Source organism: Camellia sinensis, chromosome 4, assembly GCF_055761805.1.
Source record: "Camellia sinensis isolate YWXY chromosome 4, ASM5576180v1, whole genome shotgun sequence".
NCBI lineage: Eukaryota > Viridiplantae > Streptophyta > Magnoliopsida > Ericales > Theaceae > Camellia > Camellia sinensis.
This window is the reverse complement of record NC_138964.1, coordinates 146,856,462-146,878,919: the sequence shown is the minus strand read 5'-3', so window position 1 is coordinate 146,878,919 and position 22,458 is coordinate 146,856,462. Positions and strand designations below refer to the sequence as shown.

General features: G+C 33.3%; 1 protein-coding gene across 1 annotated transcript; it reads right to left on the bottom strand.

Moving 5' to 3' along the window:
- Positions 1 to 7,461: 7,461 nt before the first annotated feature.
- Positions 7,462 to 19,918, bottom strand: LOC114321916 (T-complex protein 1 subunit gamma). The gene is made up of 13 exons (XM_028269150.2): positions 19,743 to 19,918; positions 16,947 to 17,008; positions 16,313 to 16,385; positions 12,225 to 12,292; positions 11,236 to 11,305; positions 10,967 to 11,035; positions 10,798 to 10,869; positions 10,252 to 10,325; positions 8,766 to 9,428; positions 8,563 to 8,688; positions 8,290 to 8,394; positions 8,053 to 8,127; positions 7,462 to 7,925 (listed from the first exon to the last, which is right to left on the bottom strand). Exons 1-13 carry the CDS (start codon positions 19,765 to 19,767, stop codon positions 7,734 to 7,736), a joined length of 1,674 nt encoding a protein of 557 aa, XP_028124951.1. The 5' UTR covers positions 19,768 to 19,918; the 3' UTR covers positions 7,462 to 7,733.
- Between the last annotated feature and the right edge of the window lie 2,540 nt (positions 19,919 to 22,458).

Below are 22,458 nucleotides of genomic sequence, written 5' to 3'. Positions count from 1 at the left end.
GTACCGACAACTACCCAAATTGAATAACTTGCAATTGTGGAAAAGGGTTTAAAAAGAGTCATAAATTTATTCATAAAAAAAATTAAATTTTATATTATTATTTGATAAGATTATTTCTAATTCTTCATAAGATTTTTTATCAAATTTTTAAATTTGATAAAAATAGTGTTCCAATCATTTCATCAGTTTAATATCAAATGAAAAAAGTTATACTTTTTTTTATCAAATGAAGAGTATGTTTATTTTTTTATCAAATTTGTAGATGACTGTTGGACCGAATATCAGTACAGACATCTGCCCGAACAATTGATTTTTTAATGAATTTGATAAAAATTTAATCTAAACTGATAACCGGCTAGATTTATTAAAAGGGTTAGAATATATCGTATCAAATCAAATTTTTACTTAAATTTAATAAAATATTTGATGAAGGATTAGAGATACCCTATTAAATAAAAAATAAATATCTATCATATTATATCAACGTAGAACAAATTATAAATTTAGAAGCCTTAAACATTTTTCTTTCTTTACAATAATGTTTTTGTGCACCATATTGCGATGGATTTCATGAAAAAGAGTCAAAGCTCAAAACCCTACCTCCGTGGCTAAAGACTAACACATCTGTCTCACCCTACACACCTACGAAAACAACACCACGTTAAAAACTCCTCTCACACTCCCTATTGAGAGTTTTGAGACCACCTAACATATGTGTTTCATAAATACCTAAAAGATAAAAGGAAAATGTTTGGGACTACTTTGGGAATTATTTTCACATTTTTAACGTGATATTGATCTTTCATATATGTGTGGGGTTCACTCATATATGTATAATTTATGAATGGTTCAAATTTATAGGAGTCTTGTGTGGGTGAAAGTCTCAATCATTACTCAAAGATAAATTACACTTTCACTTTTAAAGTAAGTCCTCATTTATTAATTATATATTTTAGTTTAAAAGTTATTATAAATTATCATATCATTCTCTTTACTTTTCTACATATTTTTTCATAAAAAGTCAAAATTATTAAAATAACCTATTTTCAAAACTAAAGATTTTCATACTCTGGTTCTAAGCGTTTTTTTCATTCTTCACTCTGGTCCAATTATCAACTCCTGTCATATTTCAAAGTATTTTATGAATTATAAAAATTAAGTTTCACCCTTAAGTCCCTAAAAAATCAAGTATTTTGTTATTTTGACTCGTAAACCTAATCTCAAAATCAATTATTGTTTTATCGGGAGTGGTTGCGAATTGAAATATGGAGGCTAGTGAAAGAGATCGGGTGGTGGGTTGAAAGGGGAGAGAAGTTCAATTGCGCGGCTGAGAGGATGGAGGGTGAAGTGGTCGATTATAGGAGCGGAGAGAAGGGAAAAGAATGATTTATCCTAGAAAAAAATGGATTATATATGTTTATGGGATAATATTAAAAATATAAAAAAAATTATCAAATAAATGACTAAATAGGTGTGAGGTCTATTTTTTATGAATTCCATGCTCATATGAAATATTTAATTATTTATTTAGTAAAAAATTTAAAATTTATATCCTTTTCTATATTCATAAATTATATTATATATGCCGTACTCTCATGGGTGGTGGTACAACAAATTATATTATATATGCCGTACTCTCAATAGGTGGTGGTACAACATGCGGTTAATGCTGCAATGAAAAGCAATATTGAAGTAGTATGGCTCTGCACAAACTTATTAACAACTTCTTCATTATTTCTGATGTACCCAAACAAAAAAAAAAAAAAACAAAAAAAACTTCTTCATCATTCAAAGCGAAAGTGATGATGATTTGTCCATTTTCGAGTACATTCACCACCTATATAAATGGGTCTTGTCCAGAAAGTTAATCAGTCTGGTTGATTTGAATTTTTTAAATTAAATTTTTAAAAAATTGAGTTTTTTATTTTTTTTTATTTTTAGTAAATATTTTTTTTACTTTTTTAGATGTACCTTACTTAAATATATATAAAAAATAAAAAAATTTGTGAAAAAATTAATAAATACATAAAAATATAAAAAATTGTACTGAATTCTTTTTTTATATATTTTTGGTATTTAGTGAATTTTTAAAAGGTTTTTTTCACAATTTTTTTTTTACTTTTTAAGTATATTTATGTTAGGTATGTCTAAAAAGTAAAAAAAAAATTACTTAAAATACTAAAAAAATTCAGTAAAAACAAAAAAATACGAAAAATAAAAAAGTAAAATTTTCTGAAAAGTGTTTTTAGAAAAATAGAACTAAGCAAAGATTATTTTACTTTTTAATTATTTTAGTTGGATTAGAATAATTATATTTAAAAGGATAGTTGATTTAATGGTTGTAAGAAGAAAAAAATGAAATGATTATAAGTTAAATGTTATATTTTATCTTATTAACTATTTTAACATATTTTATTTTTATTGACTATTTTAATAAAAAAAATTAAAAAAAAATAACTTGTCAAACAGGGTCATAGTATCAAAACATGAGATACTAAAACAATTACTGAGAAGAGGATAATTTGAAACCACCACATTTTTAATTGTGCAACCATTGCTTTCAAAACTTCATAAAGTAATTCCAAAGAATAATCTTACATGGTATACATCCTGATAAATACTGATCATACATTGTAAGGTAAGAATATTTTGATATTTTTATACTCGTGTCATCACTACTAGGAAACAGGGCTTTTGAGTCGGCAGCATGCCGTCGCAAATAGCGTATTTGCAGACGCAAAAACTTTTTGCGACGGCGTTTCGACGGCAACTCAAGGGACAAAAATGGTGGGGTCGCAAAAAGTTTTTGAGTCGGCAATCTGCTGACGCAAAAAAGTTTCAATTTTTTGAGACGGTAGATTGCCGACTCAAAAAAGTGGTTAAATGTTTAAAAAAAATTTAACCCACAATTTTCTCATTGAGGCTCCCAAGTTTCGAACACACTCCATTTGGACGATTTGACCCGAAGTCACTGCACTAAGTCTACTTGACTACCATACCTCTTTCAGATATTAAATGAGATATATATTATTTATAGTATATACACTCAATATTAATATAAAAGTATATATATAAATAAATATATTTATTAAATATAATCAAGTAAATATATATATATATATATATCTTGGCTATAAATTTTATTTTTTTTTGCTACGGCATCAGTTGCCGACACAAAAAGGTATATTTTTTTGCGTCGGCACAAATTTGCCGACGCAAAAGGTCTATGCCGACTCAAAAGGTCTATCTTTTGCGTCGGTAAATTGAACCGACTCAAGTAATGCTATCAAATATTAATTTTTTGTGTCGGCCAACAGTGCCGACGCTAAAGGTTTGGTATTTGAGTCAGTAACTCGGTGCCGTCTCAAAAAAGCTATCTTTTGCGACGGTAAAATTTGTCGACTCAAAAAACCGACTCAAAAGGCCCTTTCTTTAGTAGTGCATATTGTTCTAATTTTGTATGTGGACAAATTACACTTTTAATTCTTGGAGTTTGATTTAAATTTCACTTTGATCCCTATTATTTCACTTTGAACAATTTGATTCCTACACTTTAAATCTAATTTCAATTTGATCATTTGATTCGAGTTAAAAGGTTTTTTTTTTTTTTTTTTTTTTTTTTTTGTGGTGGTTCAAGTTAGAAGTTAAAGGATTTTTAAGACACTTGTCGGTCAGTCTTCTAAAGTGTATATGTAGAAAAAAAAAATTAACAATTGAAATTAGACTTAAAGTGTAGAGATCAAATTATTCAAATTAAAACAAGTAGGGATCTAAGTGAAATTTGGGTCAAATTCTAAAGATGAAAAATATAATCTATCCTTTTATTTGTTTATACTTGAGAGGAAGACGACTATCTTTGTACCTTGTAATTCTATTATATAATAAAAAATTTAATCTTAATTTTTGAATGAACCACGTGAATTAGCATATTCTTCATATTTGTTTCATATATTATTTCTATTTATGTTTTACGCCTCACAAATCTTGGTTACATGTATCAATTACACACAATCAAATCTATATTTACTCAATGTCTGTGTACAATGTTATGCAAATTTGGTTTGAAAATAGCACAAGCATGTATAGCATTTTTTATAACATTTCTAATTTGAAAATGCTAATAAAGCAATAACCCATAATGTTGTGGCCAAACCCATTGACATAGGGAAGACTCATTTTTTAGTTGCGACCTACCTGACTCTTCCAAAAATTAGCAAGTGATCCAATTTTATTCTGATTATAGCATTTAAAATGAATTTTAAGCACACCCTATCTTTTATTTTCTTTTTCTTTTTTTCTTTGGGTTCGTGCAGGGTGGTGTTAAAGTTTTATGTACGTATGTCGGTCGTTAATATTTGGAAGACTTTAATGAGGTGAATTGGGAGACAATTTCTTCAAGGTCCATAATTGCTTCAATTCAATGATACATATTGGTAGATATAGGTTTCAGATCTCTTTTCTGATCATCATTTTATTGTTAGTTATAAATAAATTAAAATCACGTCGAGCAGCGATTATTTCAATTCGTCTAAATCGGTCGAATCGAATTGGTCCAACACATTTTCGACGAATACGTAATAACGAACGGATAGTTACGGATTGATTTTTTTCAATCCGTCTAGTTTTGGATGGATAACAGATTTGAGATTCCTTTGCCGCAACCGAACCATCGAACCGCGAACACCTCTAATAATTTTTAAGATTTTGTGTTTTCAATTTATTTAGATATTCTGTTTGTGTTTTTAATTGAAAAAGAGTTTGGATATTTTGTTGTGTTTTCAATTTTGAAATCTTTTTATCAAATGACAAGTGTTGATATTTAGTATTTTTGTGTGAAAAATATAAGGCTTAATTTTGTCATTTTTTAAAAAAAAAACAAATTAAATAGTTTTGGATAAAAAAAAGTAATGAAATAATTTTAACAATATATGGTTTTCTTATATGTATTTATTAATGATATTTGACAATTTACTTGATAATCCTTTGGTTGTATTGAGTTGGATTGTTATCTAAAAAAAATGTTGACAAATTGTATTATATTCAAAATTTGTAAAAGTTTAAATCGCTAAACCGTTTGCATTAATCCACCAATCCGCATCCGTCAATCTGGCAGACGGATGTGAATTGATTTTTTCTAATTTGCCAATCCAGCAGACGAATGGCAGATTGAAAATTCTCCGGCCGCAACCGAATCGTGAACACCCTGCCACTAGTGTTTGATAGCACATCCTTTAAACACGTGCTGCTGGATCCTCCACCGTTGGAATATCCAATTGGACAATCTAGTCCAACTCGCTGTGAAACTCATCTTTAGCTCATCTCAACAATTCGAATTGTTGAATTTGTACAATCAATCGAGTAGATTATTCATATCAAAAATCAAGTTGATTGGACATTAGGAACTACTCGATCAAATCACATTTGTCTAAAAATAATTAACAAATAATATAATTTTGAAAATATTTCATCTATTTTATTTTCAAATTAATAAACTCCGATTAAATAACCACTGATATCCAACAAACTTAATTTTTAGTTTGCATAATGTGCTCATCAAGGTGGAGCCAATGGTGAGGCCCATTAAGTAAATCGGACGGTACAAGTGCTTCTCTTTAACTGGATCTAACTGGAGAGAAACCTAGCCGACGAAGATTTAGGAACATCTCACAATACTATTAAAATGCATTATGTGCCCATTTAGGAACTTCGATTAAAAGCTGCGTTAAAAGCTGCAAACGCAGCTTGTGCAAAAAAAGTTAGATTGACTTTTTCAACATAAAAGTCAGTTGAGAAGATCTAAAAGTCATTCTTGTAGACTTCTTGTCCTCTTTTATTTATTTTTTTCAATGAAATTTTGTTGATGCTCAAAAATAAAAAATGTAAATTTCTTAAATTGGATAGAGGTAATTTAGTCATTTTATTGTGGTGTGACATCATAAAAAAATATTAACAAAAAAAGACAAAAACAACTTTTTACCAACTTTTCAAATCACTTTTTAAAAAAGTCAAAAAGCTTGATTAAGAGCTCAACTTTTAACCATCTTTCCAAAAGCACTCATATATATATATATATATATAGACAAAAAATATACAAAATGAGATAGATTCATATCCATTCATTTGAAACTAATATTGAAAAGAAAAAGCGATTTATTTTTTCAAAAATTCTTGTTCTTGGATATATGAACATTGTCATTACAACAGTTAAATATCTTTGGTTAAATTAAATCAATGTTTTCTCAACTTCAGTCTTTTAACCCTTGAGTTTTTTTATAATTAAGTATCTTATACATGCACTCTTTAATTGTTTTCAAGTGTGTACCAAATGATTTATGCACAAGCACTGAATGCATGAACTGCATCAGTTGCTCCTAAAGTCTTGTAACAAAAGGACTAAGATGCCCTACTCAATACAGGAATAACATTTCTCACCTAATCCTATCTAGGTTCATGAATAAAACGTGTCATAGAGTATGCTTACAGGATAAACCTTCAACGATTAATTTTCAATTAGGTTCAGTTATAATATCTAATGGAAGTTTATAAAGACTATAATGAAAAGAAAAAGTATAAAATCTTACTAACGCACCCTCAGCACACCGTCGTCGCACAAAACTACACTCTCAGAAAGTTCTTAATGACAGGATACTCTAACAATACTCACTCAGATCAACTCATAATGTAACATTCAATATATTGTTCTTATATAGATTTTGGAGACTCCAACTACACACATTTGTGTGTAAATTGATTACCTAGAAACCGTTTAACACTAGTTTTCTAATGAGACCCCTAGAGAAGAATGAGACCCCTAGTGTATAAAAAATTGGTGAACCAAACAAAAAGCAAAAAACCCTATACTGCAAGAACTCTAATATTTCCAATATTATTACTTTGTGGGGGGGTTAAATTGGATATTTCTAATTTTTCTCTAACCCTAGAGAAATGTATACTTCCATTCACATTTCTGCAGCTAATTTCTATAGTTACAATGGCTTTAGACACACCCCTCGTGAATGGTAAAAGATCCAAATCCTAATGCTGTGTTTGGTTGGGGTTTTTGGGGTGGGATTTGGAAAAGGAATGAGAAATGTAATCCTATTTATATTTGGTTATAATAAAAAATATATGAGAAAAGAAAGGGGGTGAGAAATAAATAAAAAAATAGGAGACACATCAATTCTATTTTATAACCAACACAACCAAACATAGTTGGGATTTGGAATTCTATTAATTCTTTCTCCTTTTCCTTTCATTTCCATTTCCCTTTTCATTTCCTTTCCCAAATCCCCCAACCAAACACAGCGTAAGGGAAGGGGAGAGGAGGGAAAAATAAATAAATAAATTTTACAACTCCTCTAGGCTAGCTGCACTACAACAGCAAAACTTTAGAGGTTATAAATTTCAAACTGCAATCGCTATTTCACTAATCAGTACAGATGCCAAACCACCAAAAGAAAATAGCACAAGGAAATCACTAAAGCAAGCCAGTATGAACATCAAAACTTGCAGAGATTTGTAACTGATCATATAACAGCTTTTAAAAAACAAAAACAAAAACATCAACAAAAAGAGGTAAGGTAACAAAATCAGCTTAGTGAAATCACAACGATTTCATAAAACTATCAGCTGAAAAGAGAAATTGAACCCTATAGAAAGAACAGTTTCTTCAAACGCCATCAGCTCTTTTGAATACAACTTACATGCCTCTGGTTTAGTTAGCTCTCATATTTTCACTCCGGGATCATTTGCTCATTGTCGGCATCTCCTTCTTGTTCGATTGTAGGTTTTGACGGGGCTTGACCTGCCCCTGGAGCCTGCTTCTTCTTGATTCCACTAACAATATCATCAATTCTAAGCAGCATGGAAGCAGCCTCAATGGCTGTCTTGAAGGTTTGTGCTTTCACATTATAAGCATCCCAAATCTGTAATATACAAGCATTTAAGCACATTTATATATGGTACACACTGTCTGACTTAACAACATATACACAAGTTGCTACTGAGTGTCAGAAAGTAAATAGGAGAAAAACAGAAAGCAAAATGATGTACCTTACGCTCTTTCATGTCCGAAATTTCACCAGTATTACCATCTATTCCAATCCATGCATTTTCTCCATTGGCGTGCTATGGAAGATTATTAAAAATATATACATATATTATTCAAGTAAATCAAAGATGTATATGCACCATAAACAAAACAAATCATCTAAATTTTAATTTTGGAATTAAAAATATAGAGTTCTTCCTAGTATACGATAAAAGAAAATCAGTTGGCAGATGTCTTGCCTTTCCCTGCAGTGCAGTCATATTCCTAATCACATTAACCCCACAATTCTGTGCCAAAGTCCGTGGTATAGCTTCAAAAGCTATTGCAGCAGCTTCATAAGGCCACTGTTTCAAAAAGACAGAACCTTGGAAATCAGAAAATCAAATGAAGAATCTAGACCATATATACCAATGCTAAATATCTTCAAAAAAAATTTATATTAATCCAATTTATATACCTAGAATGACTAAAGGGCAATCAAAATTGATCATGCAAATCTAAGAAAAATCTACCTTCTCAATGCCTTCAATAGATTGACTCTTCTGCTTCAGAGTAGCCGATACAGTTAACTCTGCAGCACCACCGCCGGGAAGAAGCTTTGGATGCTTTATGATGTTCCTCGCTACAGACATAGCGTCCTGCGAAAAATAAGATGCTATAGAACCCCAAATTCCCAATGTCAAAAAAAATGTCAAGTATTGAAACAACATGATACCTGCAAATTTCTTTCAACTTCATTCAAAAGATCCTTGCTAGCACCTCGTAAAAGAACTGTGCATGCTTTAGGGTCTTTGCACTCAACAATGAATGAAAAGAACTCATCTCCGATCTTCTTAACCTCGAAAAGTCCAGCCCCAGTTCCAACATCTGATTCTTGAAGTTCATCTGGTCTGTTAACAATGACTGCGCCACATGCTTTAGCAATTCTGTTGTTGTCTGTTTTCCTCAATCTCCTTATTGCACTCACTCCAGCTTTACTAAAGTAATGGCAAGCCAGGTCACTAAGCCCTTTTTCAGTTATGACCAAGTCGGGTTTGAACTTCAGTATTTGCATGGAAATATTCTCAATGTATTCTTCCTCCATTTTCAGGAGGACTGCCCAGTCTTCTTCTCTGACCAACTCTGCATTTGTTTGATTCTCCCCTTTCTTATACTCAAGAGGGCAATCAAGTAAAATGATACGTGGGTTGATAATTTTTCTTCTCATTTTGCCAGGTGCAACAACATCTTTGTTAAACATAATACCTTTAAGAACCTTGGAATCCTCCAACTGACCACCAGGGATTTTCTCGACCTTTATATACTTCTTAATGTCAACTTCACGAAGTCCTTGACCAAGGTCAACACCAACTGTTGTGGTTGCATCAAGTGCCAAATCCTAAGAGTTGAACAGAGACAAAAATCAATTAGAGATAAAATGCATGTTGCGGCTAGACACCAAATCATCTAAAAAAACTGAACACCGGAGAACAGGACAAAAAGTCATAGGTTGCGTTTGGTAGAGCTTTAGAATTATGATTTGAGAATAGAGTTGTATTTTGAGTTTGTAAGTTTTGGAATTATGATTTGAGTGTGGAAAATTTGTTTGGTTATGAGTTTTGAATTGAGTGATATGACATATGATATTTAATTCAAAAATTTATAACTCATAACCAAAGACACAACCCAAAATTCTATTCAAAACTCATAAAAAATTAAAAAAAAAAATCTCAAAATATTTTTTATTTAAAATATAAAAATAACAGGTGCCAAAAAAAAACACTGTTCCAGTCAATTGGCCGGACGTCCGGTGAGACGTCCGGGAGGATGACTAGGTAGACCCAAAATTCAAAAATCCTCTGCTTTTCAGAATGGAGAACACAAAAGGGAGAGAGTAGAGAAACAGGAAAAAGAAATATGTTTTGAAATGTGTGGTGGAATCACAATTTCAAAACTCCATCCAAACAATGCATGCAAATGGAGGGGTGGAATTAAGTTTTCAAAACTGCACCAAACACAGCCATATATTTTCAGCCACATAAATCCCAAACATGATTACACAAGACAGATTCCATTATACATTCACATATATATATGTGTGTGTGTGTGTGTGTGTATATTCTTACTAGGAACTGCCAATCAAAAAGAAATTTATGTTTTAAATATTCTAACAAACAGAATTTAAGCCAAACAGACTTGTAGCTGATTGATAAAATACTTACAGCAATTAGATCCCCAAATCGACTGGTAAACTTTGTGCCTATGCAACTCTTCACCAACCCCAACATTGTGACACCTACCAAATGAAGTTGGCATCATTTCAACAGAAACTTATCAATTTATGAGATCAAATAATGACAATATACAATTTCTTCAACTATGATGGAATGGAAGTTGAGTGCTTGTACTTTGTAGTCAACACTGATATTTTCTTTTTGATTTTCCAAAAATTCCAAATGTTTTCTGATATTTTCATACAAGGAAAGATAAACAGTCCTCTTTTTTCAAATTATTCTCAGCAGAAAAGTAATACTATCAGGCTTTCAGAATCCCACGAGTCTATCATCCCCATTATAAGTGAACTCAGAAGCAAAGCAACATTTCAGCATTAGATCTTATCATCTCTAACAAACCAAGTAAAAATTGGAGTCAATGTCATTTAAAAATAGTATAGACGGAAGAAGATATAACAAAATAAGCCATGGAAAAATGCATTAGGGTCACTAGAACATCAAATAAGAAAAGCTTAAAATACTGTCGGAGCTTACGATCATTCACATCAATAGGCATAGCAATCTTGTCAAGCACTGAAATAGCATCCTCAAGAGCTTTATTATAAGCTGCAAAATGACATTAATTTTGCAGTCATCAAGAAAATAAAAGAAAACCTATTTCCCCAGTCAAACAAAAATGCCATTCAGATCAATGCTACAATACCTCGACAAATTACTGTAGGATGATAGTTCTTGTCAATGAAAGCTTCAGCAACATGAAGCATCTCACCAGCTTGAACAAATTTTCAATTCGACAATCAGCCATGAATGGAAGGATAAGATCACTTATATAAAATAACAAGACGTCAGAGTTTTCAATTGCCTTATAACAGCAGCCAACTCCCACAAAAAAAATGTAGGAAGAAGAATACTGATTAACAGAGTTTTTTCAAAAGAAGAACACTAGTTAACAAGTTCTAGAAAGTGGCATACCAAGAACAATGACTGAAGTCGTCCCATCACCTACTTCTTCATCTTGTGTGCGACTCAATTCAATCATGGACTGGCATGGTTGTACAAAAAGGCAACAGTCAGACAAACAAAAGAGCTTTGGGCCAACAAGCAATGAACAAAACCAATCCAAAACCAAATTATGTCCCAATCAATTGAGATCAGCTACATGAGTCCTTTTCCACCATTCCGTCCTGTCAAGGACTATATGCTCAATTAAATTTAATACATCACTATCCTTCTTTAGTACAACAACTCGTGTCAATTTGGGTTTTTTCTTCCTCCTAGCATTTCCATTTACAAAGATTATATTACACTTTTCCTCGTTGTACATAACCAAATCATCTTAATTTGTTCTTTCTCAACTTATCATCACTTCAATTGATGGTACTCCTACCATTTAACAAATGTTCATTTTTAATTCTACCTTCCTTGGTTTAACCAAATATTCGTCTCACCACCATCATCTCAACCACACCCATTTTATTAATATAGCATTTTTAGTTGCCCAATATTTTGTCCAGTGCCGTTCTATAAAATTTTCATTTCAATTTTGTTTGTATCCATCGATCGCATAATATGTCAAAAGCATACCTCCACTTGCACCAACATAATTTGATTCTATGGGTTACATAATTTTCAACATCTTCATCCTTATTAAAAACCAAACCTAGATAACAAAATTGTTTAGTTTTTGGTATCTCTTGATTTTTTATCTTCACTCCTCCCCTATTTTTCCTTCCATTATCACTAAAGTCACTAAATTATTACCCTATTTTATCACTTAAAATTTTCTTACTTCTATTCTTTTTTCACTTTTTAAAGCATTCTTCTTTCTTTCTTTTTTTTTTTTTTTTTACTACGGTTTGTGCCATGTCATTCCAACACCAAATTTCTTTAGATAAAGGACCTTTTCATACTATGAAAAAATCAAATTTTCATTAACAAGGATTAATATGCGTACACCATACCTTAGCAGCTGGATGAGCAACATCTAACTCTCGCAAAATGGCATTCCCATCATTAGTAACTACAATTCCTAAAAACAAAAACAAATTCATAACAAATAAGATACAAGACAATAAGTCAAAACTAAGTGAAGAAATAAAGCAAATCTTATCACCTATAAATTAAACATATTTACATACCAATGAACACATACTATTTATGGATTACAATTTACAAACTTAGAAAACTTTGACTGAGATTGCATACAATTGAAATTGTGGTTAGTTTGTGAGCCTGCCGGAGGTGAATTTGCTAAGATTAGGGTTCTATAAGATATAAAAAGCCTTTTACACTTCATTTGGAGAAAGTGGCACTCAAGGTTTGAAGAAACAGGCGTACTTGGAAGAAGAGAAATCATAAGACGTTTAAAAAATTGAAACCTTTTTAGCTAGGATAACAAAACAATGGTGTTCGCTGTATCCAGGTTTTCCATTTGAGGGCCTAAGGGACACTTCTCTGTCATTTCTACTGTTAGAATTTCCCATCTTTATCTTCACCTACTCCACTACACACTCCACTTCACCTACCTCCACTTCACCACACACTCCACTTCACCTAACCCACTATCACCTCCAGTACACCTACTACCACATTTTCTTCTATATATAGATTGTATAGGAATTGTAATAAATCAATCTTGTAATCAATATATCAATCAATAATAATACATACAATTTATTCTCTCTCTTTCTCTATACATTATTTCTTACATGGTATCAGAGCTGGTTTAAAACCTAGTATTTTCGCTTCCCCGGCGGGCGGCAACCTCACCTTAGCCGCCCGCCGGACCTCAACCTATTCCGCTGATAAAATCAACAAAGATTTGTGCAACTGTAGTCATGTGTGAGGCTGATGGAGAAGAATTCTTCACCTCATATGACGAGACAGTCTGGAACTGGAAACACTGCAACATTCTGCTCTGGAATTCTGCAGCAGCTAGATTATAGCTTGGTTGAGTGCCAAGCTTTGGTTCTTCCACCCACTCTTGAACTTGCCCAGCAAAGTGTGAAGGTTCATGCTTGTGTTGGAGGGACTAGTGTGCGCGAAGATCAGCGCATTCTCTCCAGTGGGGTTCATGTTGTTGTTGGTACTCCTGGTCGTGTGTTTGACATGTTGCGGAGACAATCACTTCGCCCTGTTTACATCAAAATGTTTGTCTTGGATGAAGCTGATGAAATGCTGTCACGAGGTTTTTAAAAATCAGATCTATGATATTTTCCAGTTGCTGCCACCCAAAATCCAGGTTGGGGTGTTCTCAGTTGCTGCCACCCAAAATCCAGGTTGGGGTGTTCTCTGCCACAATGCCACCAGAGGCTCTTGAAATCACCAGGAAATTCATGAATAAGCCTGGAAAGAGAAAAAGCTCATGCTAGGATTTGCGAAGTGATTCGCTGCAGGAATTTTGGCTTTGGATGAAACCCTTACCATACTCCACTCATTCTCTCCAACTGTTCTAACTTTTTATTTTTATTATTATTATTATTATATCAAATAATCAATGCACTCATGTTCCCCACTAACAGTGTCCACTTTTGACCCAAACCATTTTCAATCCATCATTTCTCCTTCACCTTTTGCACTCCACTCACCGACTCTCTCTCCACTTTATCACATGGGTTTGTCCCTCTCTCTCCTCCATTTGATTTCAAAAATCACTTATTTTTATTTATTTTTTCCAAGTCACTTTTCCTCTTTTTTAAATACCCCACTTTATTTTTGAAACAATCGCACTGATGTTTTTCATATAATCCATCTATAAATATTTTTTATCTATTTTCTTTCTCCCTTGTTTTCTTTCATTTTATTTTTTATTTTTTTCAACAAAACACTCCCAAAACAAAAAAAATAAAATAAAATAAAAAATAACATTTTACAAACTTGTCATTTCTTCATGCCGGGGATCAACCCCGATCAGCATTTTACACCATAAAAAAAAAAAAAATAAAAATAAAAATAAAAAAACACAAAACAAAACAAAACACAACCAACACAAATCGGAACAGTGGGATTTTTCTTCTCGCCTATTCCGCCGGTCTTTTCTTCTTGCCACCGTCTTGGGCGGCCCTTGCCGGTGTTGCCTCCGTGTTTCCCACTCCACTGGGCATGATCACTACTCCCTGCTCCTCCACTGCAGCATATGGCGGCCCTCCAAATCGGAACATAAAACTGGCCTTCCGCTTCAGCTCCTTGTTTTCCGCCTTTAGCACACTTATCTCTGCTCGCGCATCCTTATACATGCGTTGGAGCAGAGCCAGTTGGGCGTTTAACTGCTGCACCTCATTTGTCCTACTCTGCAGCCGGTTCGACAAATTTGTAACCGCAGTCATGGTTTCCACACATGACTTCAGAGTATACTGATTGGCCTCAATATCAGTTTGCACCGCCATTTTTTGCTCCACCGACCGCATCGGAAAGTTCAATGGAGCAAAACCAGAGGTGTTTGGTTGAGGTTCACTGGCCATCGCACCAGTTATTTCTCTTGTGGACTCGTTCAGTTCTGGAAAGAGCGTGAGCAGACCACGGGAAGAGGAGGCCATGTTGCTGAGTGTTTCAGAGACGGGTTGGTTACAGAGTATTACAGAGTTTCTCAGCAAAGGAAGAGTTTGTTTCAGAGGATTTTCAGAAGTTTTTTGTCTGCCTCTGCCTCAGCCTCCGTCTTGGTTAAATAGCCGAGGCAGCCACGCGCATCGCGCGCCTCTTGCCACCAGACGACAAAACGGGCGCGCAAGCCAAGGCGCCCACGTGCCTCGCCATCATGTCTGGCACACCTTTTGATGAATTGGGCACGCCTTTTGATGGCACGCCTTTTGACAAAATTGGGCACACCTTTTGAGGATGCGATTTTTTTTATGGGTCCGACAAGACTCTGTAAACTGTCCCGACATAGATTCCGGTTAGTTTCTACAAGGGTCCGACAAGACTCTGTAAACTGTCCCGACATAGATTCCGGTTAGTTTCTACAAGGGTCCGACAAGACTCTGTAAACTGTCCCGACATTGATTCCGGTTAGCTCCTTTAAGGGTCCAGCAAGACTCCGTAAACTGTCCCAACATTGTCTTCTACAACGGTCCGACATGACCCCATAAACTGTCTTCTACAACGGTCCGACATGACCCCATAAACTGTCTTCTACAAACGGTCCGACATGACCCCATAAACTGTTTTTCTACAACGGTCCGACATGACCCCATAAACTGTCTTCTACAACGGTCCGACATGACCCCATAAACTGTCTTCTACAGCGGTCTGACACCGCCATCCAGTGTCCTCTACACCATTATGACACCACCATACCGTGTCCTCTACAACGTTATGACACCCCCATCCAGTGTCCTCTACAACGTTATGACACCCCCATACAGTGTCCTCTACAACGTTATGACACCACCATTCAGTGTCTTCACCAACGGTCTGACACGACCATACAGTGTCTCCTATCCTTTTTTTATTTTTATGTATTTTCTTATTTTGTTACTCTCTCCAAACTCAAGTTGGTTAGTTTCTCTCCTCCTTGAGTTTGCGGGGGGCTGTTAGAATTTCCCATCTTTATCTTCACCTACTCCACTACACACTCCACTTCACCTACCTCCACTTCACCACACACTCCACTTCACCTAACCCACTATCACCTCCAGTACACCTACTACCACATTTTCTTCTATATATAGATTGTATAGGAATTGTAATAAATCAATCTTGTAATCAATATATCAATCAATAATAATACATACAATTTATTCTCTCTCTTTCTCTATACATTATTTCTTACATCTACATTTTCAGTCAATTTGACAGAAAGACATGGTACCATGTGGTTCAGTTGAAGTTATGGACTTACAAAGCAACATGGCAAAACCTTTTTATAATGAGAAAAAACAGGATGAATGGAACCGAACCCAAATGGCTGGAGAAAGGATTTGTTGAGTTAATCTCTCTCTCTCTCTCTCTCTCTCTCTCATCATAAAATTTCATTTAAAGAGAACAAATCAAAGATTTGCTTTTGAGACCAGTGAAAACATCTAATTTTAGCACATAACAGAAAGTGAAGTACCTCCCGCTGCGTCAAGTAACATCTTCAACATAGATCGTGGACCCAAGGTAGTGCGAACTATGTCAGCCACAGCCTGCAAAGCAATAAATAAATACAAACTGTCAATTGATGAAGCAGTACCGTTCAACTAGTAAACCCCAGACTAGGCAATGACACAAATAATCAGAGTTTAAAACAACACACATTCACACAACTAATAATCCATTCTTAAGACTAGGAAAATAATGACAACAGCTAAGGGAATCAGTTATTCATGAAATAAATAAATCCATAATTTCAAACTTAGAAAAGTACTACCCACAGGGTTCTGTACTAGTTACCGCACAGGATATCCAGACAAAAAAACAAAACAAAAAATGAAGACATCATAGATGGACACGCATTGATACTATGAGGAGAAATTTGCACTAAAGAAGATGAAATCAGACTAAATTTCCATCAACATTTTTTAGAGAGAGATCTTTTCTTGACAAGAAGTGATGAGAATAAATATATGAGGATTATCATAGATTTTCTGGTTGGAATTCACTAAGACCAAGACCAACATGATCTCTCAAAAACCAACAGACACTTCAAATCAAATAAACACGCTTTGGCTTTATCCCATCCAAAACTCAGTGGAGCTGAATTTCACCTTCGAAGCCTGTATATTGGCATGTTGCACTCTGCTTCCAGATTCACGATTCAAATTATCCTCTGCACATTCCAATCCATATATAACAATTAGATATAACACATTCATAAAGCCTAAATAAATTGGTAACTACACTAACATCAGCTAACAATTTGGGAGCCTTCTCTACATGATGGGTGCATTTGTGTGATGAGTTTGCATAAGATCCAACCACCAAAATTTCATAATATTGCAAGAGGTATGCACAGGGAAAAAGTTAATGAAAAATAATGAAAATACAAGATGATTCCAAAGGATATGAATTCAAATAATGAAATTTTTTTCATTTAAACAATGGAAAGGAATCAAATCACACCGACGTTAATGAAATTTTATTGTCCTCTTTTGTGTGTGTGTTTTGGGTGGTTGGGTTGGAGGAGAGATTATAGTGTCTTTCTTCTTTAGGGCATCTTGCCTTATTATATTTCATTCCAATAAAGTTTATGTATCTTTTTTCCTTTTTCTTTTATTTATTTATTTATTTTTTTTTAAGAAAATAAATACTCAGACCAATGAACTTAATGCTTCTTTATATAAACAACAAACACCAATACTGAACCACCATATGAAATCATAATGGAACCTCTAATGCTCCAAGAGGTTCCTATACAATGTTGACCTTCCATGAAATTAATCATGTCCGTATCATTTACCTCCAAAAAGTTCAGGTCGCTGTAGTAACAAAACAAAAAAAACTTGTCTCAATTCTGTTTTTATTTATTTATTTGACAAACATTCCAAATGAAAGGAACTCATACTCATTAACATAAGATGATCAAGACAAAGCCAATCCATTGTACTTCAACAACATCAATATCAACAATATTTTCAACCACCCTATGGGGTGCTAATGACAACTAACCATATATCAAACTGTTATGTGCTACACGGATAAAAGGACACTGCTTCTCAATAATAAGTATAAAACTCTATGTTACCTAGATCATTTCAGTGCATGGAATGAGAATGGAAACAATAATGCACCGAAATGGAAACAAGAAAGTAGTATGCCACTGCTCTAAAATGTGGTACAATTGGGGTAAAATTGTATATATTACTCTATTAAAAATTAAGGTACTTTTAGAGCAATTTTGTGTTAACAATTAGATATCCAATTTTTTTTTTTTTTTTTTTTTTTTTTTTTTTTAGAACAGAAAGTGTACCATGTTTCAAAACATGCACTCGAAAATGTAAATCATTAGGGTATTAGAGTTTGTTGGAAACATTGACTAGATTACATTAAGGAAATGGAAAGTTAAAAGTTCCCAAAAAAAAACACTAAAAGGAGCTTTTTCTCCTTGACCTTGTGCAAATTTATTCCTAGGGGCATTAGAGTTAGGAGTTGACGCTCTTCTTTTTGTTACCATTCTTCTATCAAATAAAAACTCAAACTCAAAGGAAAAATCATAGAGCTTCCACGCTAGAATCGAGAAAGATGAAATGCCAAAAAGCCTCCAGGGTAAAGAGCCATTTTATACTTTTGTCTCCCCTTCCGGTCATCAACTAAGAATTGAAAGCCTAGCCCACACTTATCCCTAAAACCCAGGTGTTAAGAAGAGGGAAACTGGAGCCTTATAACCCGCACAAATGGGGACAACTCCAGACGATATGGGACACATTACCCTCCTGGACCACAACATACAATAGCCAAACAAATGGCACACTAGTCACAGACCCAAGCAAGCTTTGATACCAAATTGAAAAATCCAGTCCTTACTTCTCCTTAAAATCCAGGTGTTGAGAAGGAAACTGGAATCTTATAACCAACACAGATTGGGCAACTCCAGATAATGTGGGACACATTACCCTCTTGTTCCACAACATACAATAGCTACACAAAATGCATACCAATCACCGACCCAACCAAGCTCTGATACCAAATTGAAAAACTCAGTCCACACTTCTCCTTAAAATCTAAGTGTTGAGAAGGAAACTAAAACCTTATAACCAACATAGATGGGGCAACTTCAGGCGATGTACAATGCATTCTAATATTGAACTCGAAAAGGCATTCTTTTTTTCATTGGAAGGAAAAGGATCTTCTTCGGTGAATCCATCTTGCTCCTACTTAGTCCCCTACGTTTAGTAAATTATTTCTATTTCTACATCTCGGTTATTGGTCATCAAATAAGTCCATGTTAAACTATTAGAAAATGACATCGCCAATGACTCAGTACTAATAAATCCAGTGATCTCCCTTAGGTACAAGCTTTTGTCAAAAGGCCTTTTGACATTCCATATACACATCTTCCCATCTTTCAAGTCCATAATTTTACTTCAGGGAAGAAGGGTGGTGTGTTGCATGTATACATAAAACCCAATTGAACGCAATCCTAAATCTCAATTATAAATAATTAAAATCACCGCATACAAAATTCATTTTCCACTAACAAGATTCAACAAATTCTTCTATATATTCTCATTCCAAATTATACCCCTAATCTCCATCCCAACAAAGAACCCATACAAGGCCATACATGTGTGTTTCAATTCAAACGCTCCCAATAAATGTTCCCGGTGTTGCTGATACCTATTAGGCTTCCTCATTATTGTATGCCTATATCTCTCTCTCCCTATATATATATATATACATACAATGAGTGTCTTGACCTAACCTCAACAACAAAATAGAAAATTGAAGCCCCAACAACATTGCAAACTATCAAAGCCTTAAATGCCCTAACATAACACTATTATATTAAGCTAAAGAAAATCAAAGGAAAAGGTGATCAGTTGAGATAGGAAATGAGTACTTACTGAGAACAAGTACGGGAGAGTGCATGACTCTGAGCGAGAGAAAGAGCCTAACGCAGGACCGATCGAATGGTGCTTAGCTGTGTTTCGGGATCTTTCGAATTGCTTGCTTGAGGGAAAAGCGAAGGGCGAGTGCTGTGTCTTCAGGGGGAACCTTGAAAGTTCTACACTGATTTTATAGGTCACGTGCGTTTCACGTGACTTTTTTTTAAAAGCATTTTTAAACAGAAATGGCACAGCAGTGACTATTGTACCTTAATTTGAGGCATATTATGGTTTTATTTTTATTATTCAAACCGTTCATTTTGTAGGATTTGTTGAGTACTTCACGCCTACCAAAAATCATATTAATCAGATATTAATATCTATATGATCGAATTGCATATTTTTTATCTTATTTCTCAAAAGAAAAACTTATTGTTTATTTTTTTGATTATCGATCATATAATTATTGATATTCAATTAATATGATTTTTTATAAGAATGAAGTACTCAACAAATCTTACAAAATGAACGGTTCGGATTATAAAAATAAGCTCATAATATACCTTAAATTGATGCACAACAATCACTGTTGTACTTTTAGCACAGTAGTAACCCTATTTCCTTTGTAAACCGTAATGTTACGGATTCAAACATAAAAACTCATAAATTATTTAAAATTTCACAATAATGACTTAGATTTATTTTATATGTAGACCCTATATTTCATTAACAGTAATGATAAAGACCCCCACATAACACAATCCTACAACCTCTAAAATGATCTGAACCATTCATGTTATTGTTAAACACAACTCCCTAAAAAAATTTAAACACATCAATGGTCAATACATCAGTAAAGGTCATAGGGGTCCTCTTTTGTGGGAGTCCCAAATATTTTTCATTTCATTAATTCAATCTCCACTCCACATATCTATTTCTCGATAAATTATTGGTCTTAAATTCTAAGATCCTAACTTTTTTAATTGTTTAATTTTTTTTTGCACTATTAAATAATCTCTTTTTTTTCATTATTTTTTTAAAAATTATGCTAATTTTTTAAAAAATTTTCCGATTCGTTTTGTGTAGATGAATCTAACAAGTTTTTATAATAAAAAAAATAATAATAAGCCAAAAAAATCTACTATTTTTTGTTTATTTTTTTCTTTTCTTAATTTTTTTAATTTTTAAATTTTTAAATTTTTTTGTTTGTCTGGTTGAGTAGAATATATAAGCTTAATTTTGTTTATTAAAAAAAATACTAATGATGAAAATAAGGGGAAAAAAGATCAAATAAGTAAATCCCACACACATAATTTATATGTAAGGGAAATTCTATTATACACACCTCTTGAAAGATATACTACCATATACATTCCTAATTATGTTATGTTCTTCTTTATTTATGATAAATTTTCTTCTTTAGTTATAACAATAGTTTAATTATAACTCATGAGATCTTTAGTTATGCCTTATATGGTATTTAGTTATGACTTTTTTATTATTATTTATAATTATGACTCAGAAAGTATGAAATTATATCATTTTATTATTTAATTATAAGGTATATATGGGTATACACCTTTGAGGGGTGTGTACCATAATCTTTCCCCACATGTAACCACAATTTATTTTAGATTAGTTAAAAAAAATTAATGTATAGAATTAAATGATCAAAATTGAGATTTAGAACTGATTAAAAAACAGGTATTGACTTGTTCTTGATTCGAGCACTTCAATCGGAAAAATATAAAAATAAATTGATCTACTAAAATAATGATAGAGAGAATAACTCCAAACTTATTTTAAAAAGTACTAAAATGAAAAATATTTAGGAAAAAATTAAATAAAAAAACTTTAAAAAAAAACAAAAACAAAAAACAAAAAACAAAAAACAATATAATATATTTATATAAACAAAACAAGGGTGTTGATGGGACATTTGTCCTAGATGGCATACAAATTAAAGGCTGAGATAACACTTCTTCACATATATTTCAAGGGCTGAGATCACACTTCCCTTCTATTATTATTTTTTTCTCTCAGGCTCTGCCTTTTCAGATTTCAAATTTCAAACAATTCAGGTTTGATGTCGCTCTCTCTCTCTCTCTCTCTCTCACAGTCAAATACACTCTGGTTTTCTGTTTCTTTTCCCGCTCTCCCTCCATTGGAGTCCATCATATGCAAGATACCCAACCCCAACCCCAACTCCCTATTCATTCTTGGTTTTGCCCATTGCAACCTTGACCACTTCAATAAATCGTTCAAAGTCGAGTGAGTGTCATCGATCAAATGGTGGGCTTTGCGAGTCGTTTTCGACCAAGTCAACCTGTTACAACAGATGAGACTGATTTCAATAGGTCAGATTTTCAGATTTTCTTCAATTTCAGATTTTCTTCATTTTCAGATTTCAACCTATTACAACAGTCAATTTCAAATTTTCTTAAATTTCAGATTTCAACAGGTCAGATTTTCTTCTAGCAAAACACTCACTTTCTCCCCTCAGTTAGATATGAGGGTCAACTATTCCTCTTTTGGACTCAACCTACTGTAGAACCCACTGCGCTATGGAGGTAACGATCTAACTTATTGAGTTCCATTTAATTGAAATTTTGTGCTTTGGTTATGAGTTGTGGTTCCACATAATGTGTTTGCCCTGTGCGTTTCTAATTTATTTATTTATTTATACATTTATTATCAGCATTGTGTATATATATTGTTTTAGATCTATTGTGAA